Source organism: Aedes aegypti, chromosome 2 (genome assembly GCF_002204515.2).
Source record: "Aedes aegypti strain LVP_AGWG chromosome 2, AaegL5.0 Primary Assembly, whole genome shotgun sequence".
In the NCBI taxonomy this organism is placed as follows: Eukaryota; Metazoa; Arthropoda; class Insecta; order Diptera; family Culicidae; genus Aedes; species Aedes aegypti.
In genome coordinates, this window is record NC_035108.1 from 414,356,867 (window position 1) to 414,369,885 (window position 13,019).

General features: G+C 40.2%; 1 protein-coding gene across 1 annotated transcript; it reads right to left on the bottom strand.

The window, feature by feature from the left end:
• Window positions 1-3,052: 3,052 nt before the first annotated feature.
• On the bottom strand, window positions 3,053-3,859 carry LOC5567973 (thioredoxin-like protein 4A). The gene is made up of 2 exons (XM_001657745.2): window positions 3,644-3,859; window positions 3,053-3,573 (listed from the first exon to the last, which is right to left on the bottom strand). Exons 1-2 carry the CDS (start codon window positions 3,719-3,721, stop codon window positions 3,223-3,225), a joined length of 429 nt encoding a protein of 142 aa, XP_001657795.1. The 5' UTR covers window positions 3,722-3,859; the 3' UTR covers window positions 3,053-3,222.
• Window positions 3,860-13,019: the final 9,160 nt, after the last annotated feature.

The following is a 13,019-nucleotide window of genomic DNA, read 5'->3' on the forward strand; positions in this document are numbered from 1 at the left end:
GGGGGATTCGGGATCGCTAAGATTACATAGTTTTCATATTACACCGCATCGATTACATCGTATTTTGTACATCGAATATATTACATCGGGAAAATTACATCGGTCGCTTTCATTACACCAATAGCCCGCGAGTACGTCGGGCTGTGTAATATCACACAACCGAGGGAATGACTTGGTTGCAGCAGTTTCGATGTAATATTCAACAACTTTTTTTGCTGTGTACCCTAGAAATTTCTCCAGAAATCCCACCAAGATTTTTCCAAGAATACTTAAGGTAATAATTTCAGGAATTTGAGACAAAACAGTTCAATGTCCTCCAGGAATCCTTCCAGTGGATTATTGAATTGAAAAACGACATTCCTTGTAAAGACTTCAAGGTAAAATCTGAATATTTTTTGTAAAAATCGTGATAAACTTCTGCATAACTCTTTTTTGAAGAAGTTTAAGGAATTTCAAAAATAAATTGCTAAAATATTAAAAAAATATTCAAGTGAATCTATAGACAGTATTACAGGTCAGACTCGATTATCCGGAGTATCGTTTTTTTTTTTCACTCCGGATAATCAAATCACCCGGATAATTGAATCACTAAGAAAAAAATTGAAATCTTCGATAAAAGAACTTAAATAGTATCTTTATGTTGTTGCTTTATTTATATGATGCTGTGGCGAAATTATTTCTAGTAACAGTAGGGGTCTTTACAAGAAAAAAAAAATTGACCAGCATACACAAAAAAACACTTTTTCAAACCCCCCTTTTCTTAAATACGTTCAAAACTGCAAAGCCATATATATTGTATATTGCAATACAAAATTATTTAAGATTTATGCATAAAAATTGAAAAACAAGAACATCGAAATTCCGGATAATCGAATCCCGGATAATCGAGTCCCCGGATAATCGAGTCTCCGGATAATCGAGTCCGACCTGTATTAAAAAATAAATATTAAAAAGAAAATTCAATTGAGTCTATAGACAGGATTGTAGGATTTTTTTCTTTCGGTACCAAACACAACCGATTTCAATTTAATCGCACACATGACGCTTTATTTTTCTTTTCTTTTTTTTCAATTTTAACACACCGCGTCAGTAACACACCCGTTCACAACATCATCTTTCTTCAAACTCAGGATCCTCTTGCACTGAGCTGAGCCCGAATCATATCTGCTTTCCTTTTCCTTCATTCCTGTCGATCATAAACGCTGTCGCCTCGTTTCGAAAGCTCGCTTATGTTCATTCCGATAGCGGAGTAGGATTTCCGTATCCGTGAATACACTGGTACAAATTGTCGTGTAAGTTTGAATCATTAATTTCAAAATCTTTTATTTTAACCAACCTAATCCTCTACAAGGATTGCTTGAAAAAATGTGTAGGAATGATTGGAAAGATTACTGGAATAATTGCTGAATATGGTGTGAAACCTCACATGGAGCATGCATGCTAGATTTTACTTATGGTAAAACATCTCAGAGTTCAAAGATGAGCGCACCACACTGGGGCAGATCACTGTTTTCGACGGCCAAAACCTCTAGTACTCTGGGGCCGTCCATAAATGACGTAGCATTGTTTCATTGATTTTTGACACCCCCTCCCCCCTCGTAGCATTTAGTTACAAATGCTGAGTACCCTCCTCTTGAATTTTTTATTCGTTTACCTCAGCGATTGGGCTAAAACAAAACACTAAAATCCAAAAATTCACAGCAAAATTTGATATTAATTCAATCCCAGCATAGTGAGAGTTATTTTGTTCAATCGTTCTTGTGATTTCAAAGACATTTCTCGCATTTTTATTCGTATTGTCCTGTGGTTGTAAAAATAAATTATCGTTCGTCGAATTGTTGCTGCATTGTTCAATATGGATGGCCATGTAGCTACTTGTAAACAATGCGCGCAAGTAATCACTCAAGAGTCGAACCAAGGCGAGTCCAATTCTCTGGAGAAATTGACGCCTTGACTCAAACTGCATTGGTTGCGAAGGTTTTTGTACCGATGTCTATCATGCATCCTGCGTCAAAATGCGATATGAAGAGCTCGTCAAATATCGATCATCCCGTAACTTGTGGTGGATGTGCACCTCGTGCAGTGATATGATGGTTAAGAAACGAAACAACCGCCATGCACTTGTGAAGGAAGTTGACACTAAAGTACCAGAAACCAAAGAGATAACTCGTATTGACGATGAAATTGCTCATTTGAAAAAGCAAATAACTGCCATTCATGAATCACTTGCCAATTCCACTGTCTCTTCTTCTCGCATTGAACCGAGCGTAGATCCATCGATCAGAGATCGCTCCACTACTACGGAGTCATCGTTGGGAGTACAACACGATACTCAGCTTGGCACAAAAGCAACAGACTGTTTGAGTAATATCGTGGAACAGCAGTCTGCAAACGATCGTTTTTGGCTATTTTTGTCAAAAATCAAAAGCTGCGTGAGTAAATGTGAAGTATTCAAGTTGGTCGCCGATGCTTTGGGTACTGATGACATCATTGTGAAGAAATTAGTTCCAGCATGGAAGGATTCTATTTCGATGCCGTTCATATCGTTCAAAGTTGGAATCACCCACACCTAAAACAAACAGCATTACTCCCGCCCACATGGCCTTGCGGATTGCATTTTAGAGAGTTTCGAAACAATTATTGGGAGCCCCTGCTCGCACGAAAGGAATAAGACTTATGTTTGTATCGATAAAATTTTTTGTGCTACGATTTTTGTGAACTTGTCATTTTGTGATTATGAGTTCAAATGTGTCAGTTTCGTAATTAGAGTGAATAAATGTATAATAGATTATTGATAATTCAATTAGACCAGAAGAGTTCGTTAAATTTAGGTAAATAAATAAAGATAAAGATAAAAAAGAGACTTGCTACCAGCCTTGTATTTGGTGTTAACATCCAAAAGTATTACGAAGTCATAATCATATTCAAAACGTTATAATACAAACTGCAAGTTTACTCGGTACATTTTGTTTGTTGCGTTTTCCTTTAGTATAACATGCATTTCACCCAAAATGTAAAATACCAGACCAGTAGAAAAAAAGAGTAGAACAAGTTATCGCAACATAAATCAGATTTTATTGCGAACATTCCATTTCACATTTGTCACACGTTAGAATCCGACAATCTTAAATTATTGTATATTGATTGAACCTACTTAATGATAATTCTGACCATCCACAAATATAGATACAGCCAGATCGAAATTGAATTTCCGCAAAACTTCTAGTATCTATATTTCGTGGAGTAATCCTTCGGGGACACGACCAGACCCCGACCTTTGCGAGCCCCCCGGTAAACCGTCTCGATGATGTCGATCATCTCCTGCTTATCCTCCAAGGGCCAGTTGATTTTGTTGTTATTACCGGTGCCCAAATCGATCATGATGTGCTTGTTCCGGAAGAAAAACATCACCGTGCAGGGATCGTAAAGTTCGTACATTTTGTTGAAATCCGGAACCTCCGTAATGTCCACCAGATAGATGACGGCGAAGTTTTTCACTTTCTCCGCAATGCTGTACAGCACTTCGTCCATCTTCATACAGGTGGGGTCCCAATCGTGGCCAAAGCGGATTACCTGCGAAGTAAACGGATTGCGTGAACTTAAAAGCTGAACGGTTGCTTCCGGAAATTTCCACCAGACTTACCACGACTCGGTCTTCTTCGGAAAGAATGGCCTGATCCACTTGCCAGCCGTTGTGTAAATGTGCTAACATATACGACATTTTGGATGAAGTTTATTAGTATTTTCTCGCGAAGGAACTGATTTTCGTAATTCCTAAGAATTGAAATAAAAATTTGGGAATATCGTCCGCACTGATCAAACGTTTGTGACGAATGTGGAAGCAAAACAGTCAAAACAACGAAATGTGAGAAAGTGCGGGGGTGGAAGAGGAGACAGTTGCTCATATCTCGAGCAAAATTACCAGCTGCACGCTACACTGAACAAAAACATCCAACTGCAAGAGCGTTCGCGCTCTTTTAAGGTGAAACCAGAGTTTATGAATGGAGAGTTGCGCGAAGAGTGATACCAAATCTACCTATCGAACTGTCAAACCGTCTACCTATCGAGCAGACCAGCAAAACAGATAGGGGCTGTTTTCGAAGACGAAGAAGAACAACCATTCAAAGAAGTCTCTTCGCGCAACTCTCCATTCATAGACTCTGGGTGAAACATGTTGGAATCCAAACATGGCTGTTACAGTGGCTGGTTTGTAGCCCTACTCACGATTTCATCACTAATCTGCAGAAATAGAGAAACTTCCTCGAGAACTTCCATGATCAGTCATTGCAGAATTCGCTCTCATTTGAGTTTGAAACACGATCAAAGCAAGCAAAAATAAACATCCCATCTGTTGCGGTCCACGATTGTCAATGTATCGCAAGTTGTAACAAGTCTGATAAATGGAAGCAGTGAACGAGAGCCCCAAAGAGAGAGCGATGATAAAATCCATTTTTCTCGTTTGTTTACTGTTGGGGGTAGGTGTTTTTCTTCACTGGCACGATAAACAATCCACGAATTTCCAATAGCAATACCCAACTAACATTTAGTGCAAATGTAAACAATCTCTAAGCCCTCTTTATACGGCTTCATGCTGAGTAAAGACGCTGAATATACGAACGAAAGCTTCTATGCGATCCTTTTACCAACAAATCTGGCGAATCTACTCAGCTATTTTTAAGCTGTGTTGGAAGCTCTTATTCATACCAATCATTGCTCTAACTCGACAGTTATACGACATGTAGCTGTGTAACATCTTCGGAAGGCGCTTTCTCAATTATTTCGCAACTGTTGAATAATTTTTATACAGCTTCGCTGTATTATCGATTAAATATTATTCCAAGCTGTTTCCCAGCTTCCAGAATTTAATATCATAAGTATCTGAATTAAATGTTACCAACGTTACACAATTAAAGTATCTGCCACCGCCTGGAATCGAACTCCCGATCTCTGCATCCACAAGTCTTGACGTTGTTCTTGCTGCCACCACAGTATATATCGAAGGCAAAGAAAACACACCGTTTTGTTCTACATTGAAAACGGTTCATATAATATTCTATAATGACGGTAAAAGATGTTATAGCCACGCTTACACGGCTTCATCAGGCTGTAAAAGGGTGTGAAACGTCAAACGCAATGTTTACATCCAACAGTTTGTGTAGATTTGCGATCGAGTGAAACTGCTGCTAAAAAGAGTGCGCGATGATTTTCTGTGATTATCCGGCGGAATACAACCCGAAGATCCACGGACTTTACGATCCTGTCCGTTACTACGACAAGCCGGATACGCCTGGTGAAGTTGATCAAATTGGGTGCTTGGTTTGGCCACCGTGACAAGAACCCAAGGCTGCCGCTGGAGCCGTGCCTTTTGGAGATGGAAACAGAAATACTGAAAACCCAAGCGGCATGGAATTGCCCCGTTCTTCCAGGTCATCGTCGGCGGAATGATGTTGCCATCAACTGCGACAAACAGAAGCACCACAGGAACTACAAGTACCATTAAACGAAGGCATCCTGGAAGCAGGGCAGTGAGAAGCGGAACCTATTCACAGTTTATTATAGAAGCGCGATCCGCGGATAATAATTTTGGCAGGATCCGGAGGATGGTTCCGGCTTGTGGAAGATAGCAATTAGGCATAGATTGCCAGACGGGCATACAGTGAAAAGCTGCTAATTTTGTTCGGAGAGTAAAATATATAATTAGCGAAAAATAAAATGTGAAAATCTAGGAAATTTCGTTTTTCTGTTAAATGATGGTCACTGCTCCTGCATTGATACTTCGAAAATTAAATATGAGGATAATAGAATTGCAATAGATGCGTCCCAAGTTGTTGTTTTACATCTCACCGCTGTACATTCGCTGTATAACTAACGATAAAGTGCTTCTTAATTATATATTGAGCAGCATAACAAATCGTATTGAATAGAAGCAGTCGGAATAATGATGGGGACTTTTATTTCACATCATTGGGTTGCTACCTGTTGCTACTATTTACGATGTTGAGTTACAGCTTAGTGGAAGCAGCAAAAGCGATAACTGACGAAGTTTATTCAGCTAATATTTATAGCTGCAAATCGATTGCGATACAGCTGTATTAACGCTAATAGTTCTATTTTTGACGGCTTTCAATTTTGGCTGCGTTCGCTGCTTTAATTCAACTGTTATACAGCACAAAGCAAATAATCTTGGCTTATAGCGCTAAAATGGCATGGCATTGCCGTTTTCTTACACCAGTAAAATAAAATTCGTTTGTAATTTTTTATATTCAATTTTCAATTTCAGTGCCTCTAGGTGAAATTGAATTTTAAAATGACACACAGACACCAACAGATGGTGGTAGTGTGTAAACGTCAAATGCGAACAAAAACGATGCGAGCGCTGCAGGTGGCGGATTGGCCACCTACCATGTTTTTGAATCGACTGTTAAAAAGGTGGTCGATGCACAATGATGAGAGTGTGACGTCTGTTTGTCTGTGCTCACACGGTGCGTTTTCAACCCAAACCCCTTTTTTTGTCTGTTCTTCTTAGGCTGTGAACCGTTTCACCAGTTCGTTTAACTTTAAGTTAAAATTTGACAGCTCGATAGTTATTTCCCCTCCGATTAGAAATAACCCTTCTCTGGAGCGTGGTTAAACTTGACAGTTCGAAAGTTATATCACAGACAAACAGACATAACACTTAGAACAAATTTCTTCAAAATCCATCGCCCAGTTTACACCGTCATCGTCTGTTGAGCATGTTGCACAAAAAGGTGTTTCGTGCAACAAGACCGGCAGATGGCGGTAGTGTGAAACGTCAAACGCGAAGAAAAACGATGCGCGTGCCTCTAGTTATCAGATTTGTAACATAACGAATTTGAAATGATCATTAAATGAGTGGTCGATGGAAATTTCGTCAGTGTTACGTCTGTTTGTCTGTGGTTATATTCTGCTCCCGTGAATTTGAGAATATATTGGAATATTAATTTTTCATTATTTTGTTGTACGGTGTAAATTGTCGGTATAATGAAAGTCGGTGTAATTGGCAACACCCCCCGAAACATAAATAGAGAGCGAGAGCAAGAGCGCAGCTGTCATAATAAAGAAAACGAGAGCGAACAGCTTGTCGCGTGCGCGCGTAGGTAGGTAGCAAGTTAGACATCGCTAGTGTACAATGTTCAGTGAAGAGTTAGGTCGGGTGGGTGCACCAACCGAAATCATTCTCAATCGGATGTGATCGGACCCCGATGGAAGTTCACTAATAAAGATTGCGTTAGGCAAATTTATTTGAGACTTCGAATATTTTTGACACCGATCCGAAATCCGAAAAGCCGGTTGAAGTTGAAGGAAGCCCTGCGGAAGCGGATTAGTTCTGGTGAGTATATAAGTGAACTTAGGAAGTGGTGACGACCCCTTCTGGTTGCTCGCTTTCTTGGTTCAAGGTTTGCTGGCTCTGCCAACAGGTTATGGGCCCAGGGCTAAGTGACTGTCTTGAAGAATTGTTTGGACGGAAATTTTCTCCGTAAACAATTGAATACAAGTTTGCTCAGTCGGAGACCTTCTTTTCTGAGGGGCAAGCTTAGAGATTAGGAGTGAGCGGTTGTTCAGACGGAGACCCTCTTTTCTGTGGGACAATCGTTTGCGCATTCGAGTTTGTTCTGTCGTTGATCTTTCCGAGGAGCAAGCTCAGGGGATACTTGAGAAAAAGTGTTGTTCAGACGGAGACCATCTTTTCTGTGGGACGCACTTTGATCAAAGATTTTTGGGTGTTCTAAGACAGTCTGATCAGTGAGTATACTTTCTTCCAGGAGGTTTACCTCAGATTACAAACATGGAGAATCGTCTCAAACGAGTGATTGTTCCTTTGTTTAAGGGGGACGAAAAATCGTTCCCATTTTGGAAGAAAAGGATGGAGCAACACTTCAAGTTTGAAGGTTTGTTGCATACCCTCGAGAAGACTCCCGAGGAAGAAGATTTCTTCCAACCGGTGGCTGGTGCCTCAGCCGCAGCAGAGACTGAGAGGAAAGACAAATTGCAAGCGCGTCTTAAGGAGGAAGATGCGGCAGTTAATGAACTGTTGCTTGCAATTGATGATGAGCCGATGGGGCACATTATGCATTGTGCTTATGCGAAGGACATAATGGATCGGCTAGGAGAGATTTTTATGAAGCGTGGCCCAATGGCTATGCTTGGGCTTCGAACGAAACTACTTTCGCTGAAGTCACGAAAGTTTACCTGTTTGAAGCAACTTTTTGCAACCCACCAAGAGATAATTAGGGACCTTGAAAGCATGGGTGAGGTTATTACAAGTACTGAAAAATTAACTTCTTTACTTGTCGCTATTCCTGATGAATTCCAACATTTAATTGGAGCTCTTTCCGTTTTGCGAAGGGACGACCTCGACACAATGTCACTTGAACAAGTGCAAAGGGTGTTCTTGGATGCTGAGGAGGGCAAGACCAAGCGGAACATGCCGGGACCATCTCTAGTTGCCATGACTGCACCACAACAGAATTACCGGAACCTGAAATGTTTCCAATGCGGACGGTATGGACACAAGATGCGCAACTGTCGGGAAGCGCGTCGCCGAAAGGAAGCATCGAAGCCGACGTTCCATACCCATCCGGGGGGCAAGAAACGCGATGTTGCCCTGGTAACACGACAGAATGGTGCATTCATGGTGCGTATTCCCCTCGATGAGCTGAATCCTGATCTCAGACGCGACTGCCGAGTGTTCCAAATGGATTTCAAGCGACTGCCGGTTCCATCGCCCACTTTCGGCGGCGTTACGCTGCTAGATTCGGGAGCCTCCAATCATATGTTCCGCGATGCACAAATGTTCAACGAGATGTGGGACTATGTTGCGAACATCGAGACGGCTAAAGAAGGGGAGATGATGCGAACACGCAGAGCCGGAAATGTAAATTTGCGGACAAATAAAAATTTCAACGTTCATTTGTATAACGCTCTTTTCGTTCCAAATCTGAACTTTAATATTGTCTCTGTTTCGCGTATTGAGTCCACTGGGAAGGCAGTCTTATTCAGGAATGGTGGAGTTGAAATTTTGGACAACGATGGAACGGTGATTCTTACTGGAAAGAGAGTCAATGGTTTGTATATCTTGGATATTGAGTTTGTTGGATACGCAAATAAGGTATTTGCAAGTAAAATGCTTAGTGATGCCGAGTTATGGCATGTTCGGTATGGACACTTGGGAGCCCAAAATTTAAACAAACTTGTGAAAGACAATATGGTAGAGAGGTTGGATGTAGAACTATCTGCCATGTCTGATTGCCCATTTGCATGTAAATCATGTATTTATGGAAGACAAACCAGAGAGGTTTTTGATAACTCGATCACTCCGAGATCGAACCGACCACTTGAGCTTATTCACTCTGACGTTTGTGGTCAATTACCGGAAGAAACCTATGATGGTTGTAGATACTTTGTTTCGTTCATTGACGATTACACACATTTTACAGTAGTGTATCTAATCCGGTATAAAAGTGAAGTCCTGGACAAGTTTCGGGAATATGAGGCTATGGCAACGGCTCATTTCAATCTTCGCATTGCCAAGCTTCGTACAGATAACGGTGGTGAATACTTTGGTGGAGAATTTGTAAGGTTCTGCCGAGAGAGAGGAATTCAAATGACACCCACTGCTCCCTACACACCACAGCAAAATGGTGTAAGTGAGCGAATGAATCGTACCTTAATGGAAAAAGTAAGGACGATTCTACATGAGAGTGGTTGTCCATTTATGTTTTGGGGAGAAGCTTTGTATGCTTCTACATATACATTGAACCGTAGTCCCACAAGTGCATTATCTGTTCCAAAAACACCTTATGAGATGTGGTTTGGAGTGAAACCTGATGTCAGTAAACTAAAGGTTTTTGGGTGTATTGCATATACACATGTGAACCTGGAATACCGTACAAAGCTTGATAAGAAGAGTAGACGTCTTTGTATGATGGGATATGCACCGAACGGATACAGACTATGGGATGAAAACTTTGACAGGATCATGGTTTCGAGGGATGTCAAATTTGATGAACATCATTTTTATTTCCCTAAAGTTGATGACGAATTACAAGAGAATCCCAATTTCTGTGAGGTGGAGAAAAGACCTGAACTTGAGATCATTGAAGTAGAAAATGATTTACCATTAAATGAAAATAGTGAAGATGATTTCATGAGTGTAGGAGAGCCATCTGAGAATGAGTTTCAAGATATTCCTGAGCAAGAAGGTCGTCCCCAGAGAACCATTAGACCTCCTGCCTGGCTAAGAGATTATGAAACTGTTGCCCTCTCCTTGAATGGTTCAGGTGATATACCACAGAATATTGATGAATTGCGTAAACGAACTGACTGGGATCAATGGAAACAAGCCATTGATGAAGAACTTTGCGCCTTAAAAGAAAATAACACATGGACTTTGATTGACGAATTGCCTGAAGGGCATAAAGCCATTAACTCCATGTGGATTTTTAACATCAAAGACGGAGAAACAGTCCGGTATAAAGCAAGGCTAGTAGCAAAGGGGTGCTCGCAACGCCCTGGTATTGATTTCAGTGATACCTTTGCTCCAGTTGCAAAGATGACAACTATTCGGACAATGCTTTCGATTGCAGTTAAGAAAAACTGGATAATACATCAAATGGATGTAAAAACTGCATTCCTTAATGGCAATCTAAATGAAGAAGTGTATATGAAACTACCACGGGACGAAAATGGAATTGTTAAGATATGTAAGTTAAATAAAAGTCTTTATGGTTTGAAACAGGCTGGAAGGAATTGGAACCAGCGTTTCAATGAAGTTGTAACACAACTTGGTTTTCAAAGGCTGAACAGTGATACATGTCTTTATAAATGTCCCGAGAAAGATTTGTTTATCATACTATATGTTGATGATATTTTGCTCTTTGGAAGTAACATATCCGGTATAAAATGGATCAAAGAAAAGCTTTCGGACTATTTCAAGATGAAGGATTTAGGGGACGTTAAAAACTTCCTAGGACTGGAAATTTCCAGAAATCTTGAAAGAGGTACAATAGAGCTTTCTCAGCAATCCTATGTTGATAAGATACTGGATACGTTTGGTATGAAAGATTGCAGAGCGGCATCTACTCCAATGGACTTAAACTGTAAATGGGTGAGATCAGAAAAGTGTACTGATAAACCATTTAAAGAACTGTTAGGTTGCCTTCAATACTTGACATTAATGTCAAGGCCTGACATAACCATTGCTGTGAGTATTTTGAGCCAATTTCAGAGCATGCCAGGAGACGAACACTGGGTTGGGTTGAAGAGGATTCTTCGATATCTCCATGGAACGAAAACGTATCGCCTGGTTTATTCTCGTGAGAAGGATGACGAACCACTCAAGGGATATGCAGATGCTGATTTTGCGAACGATATTGAAGAACGGAAGTCCAATTCTGGAAATGTTTTCCTGGTGTACGGTAACATCGTGTCCTGGAAGAGCAAGCGACAACAGATTGTGACATTATCGTCGACGGAAGCAGAACTGGTTTCGTTGTGTGAAGCTGGTAAAGAAGGTGTTTGGATATCAAATTTGCTACAAGAGGTTGGAATTTCGTCCATTCCCTTCACCATATATGAAGACAACATACCCTGCATTCGGATTTCGGAGGAGCCGAGGGAACATCAACGAACAAAACATATTGATGTGCGGTATATGTATGTACGAAATTTGATTCATGAGAAGAAAATTGTGTTAGAATACATAAGAAGTGAAGATCAGATTGATGATATGTTTACAAAACCCCTAATGAAATCACGTTTCAACAAAATGTGCGAATTGATAAAAATGATAAATTAAGGGGACGTATTGGAATATTAATTTTTCATTATTTTGTTGTACGGTGTAAATTGTCGGTATAATGAAAGTCGGTGTAATTGGCAACACCCCCCGAAACATAAATAGAGAGCGAGAGCAAGAGCGCAGCTGTCATAATAAAGAAAACGAGAGCGAACAGCTTGTCGCGTGCGCGCGTAGGTAGGTAGCAAGTTAGACATCGCTAGTGTACAATGTTCAGTGAAGAGTTAGGTCGGGTGGGTGCACCAACCGAAATCATTCTCAATCGGATGTGATCGGACCCCGATGGAAGTTCACTAATAAAGATTGCGTTAGGCAAATTTATTTGAGACTTCGAATATTTTTGACACCGATCCGAAATCCGAAAAGCCGGTTGAAGTTGAAGGAAGCCCTGCGAAAGCGGATTAGTTCTGGTATATATAAGTGAACTTAGGAAGTGGTGACGACCCCTTCTGGTTGCTCGCTTTCTTGGTTCAAGGTTTGCTGGCTCTACCAACAGAATAACTAACCATCTGTCAACATTGTTCTGAAATAACTACTCGACTGTCAGTGCTCAAATGCGTCGACCGCGATGTTCAATTTAACCATTTGAGGGGAAAATAACTATCGAAATGTCAAATTTTAACTAATAGTTAAACGAACAGGTGAAACGGTTCACAGCCTTAGTAATCCTTTATAAGAGAGATTCGCGGAAGCTGACATTTCTGTCAAAGTGTGAGCCAATCGTGCAGCGAGAACTGTCAAAGTGTGAGCCAAACGAACATGCGTTATGTTTGTTTTGAACTTTTCTTGAAGAGTAATGTAATGCGCTTGAAATTATTTCGGTAAAAGTAATTTTGCATGAAGCAAAAATATGAAATATTTTTCTTTTTAAATTTTTGTCAATGCGATTTTTAGTTGTTGATTTTTTTGACTGTTTATTAATTTGGATTTGTAGCTTAAAGATCTATAACGAAACAAAATACACTTTTTAGCAATGAGGAAGTCATGTCCGTGTTACAATATTATTCTCGATGCCGAGCAAAATCAGCACTGCTGGTCTGTTGCCAAATCATTTCATTTTACTTCCGTTTATATCTCTATATAGGATCACTAGTGTAGTATAGTGTTTTATTTACAGGGCAAATTGATAATTTCCCCTATTAAAACTAAAAGCTTGTTGAAATGATCCTTATATTATAAATTATTTATACAGTTGCTCTGC

Excerpts from the sequence above, each read along its gene's own strand:
- LOC5567973 (XM_001657745.2), bottom strand. The coding sequence starts at position 3,721 with ATGTCGTATATGTTAGCACATTTACACAACGGCTGGCAAGTGGATCAG. Across the intron at positions 3,574-3,643 it reads CCGAAGAAGACCGAGTCGTG|GTAATCCGCTTTGGCCACGA; the intron begins GTAAGTCTGGTG and ends TTTACTTCGCAG.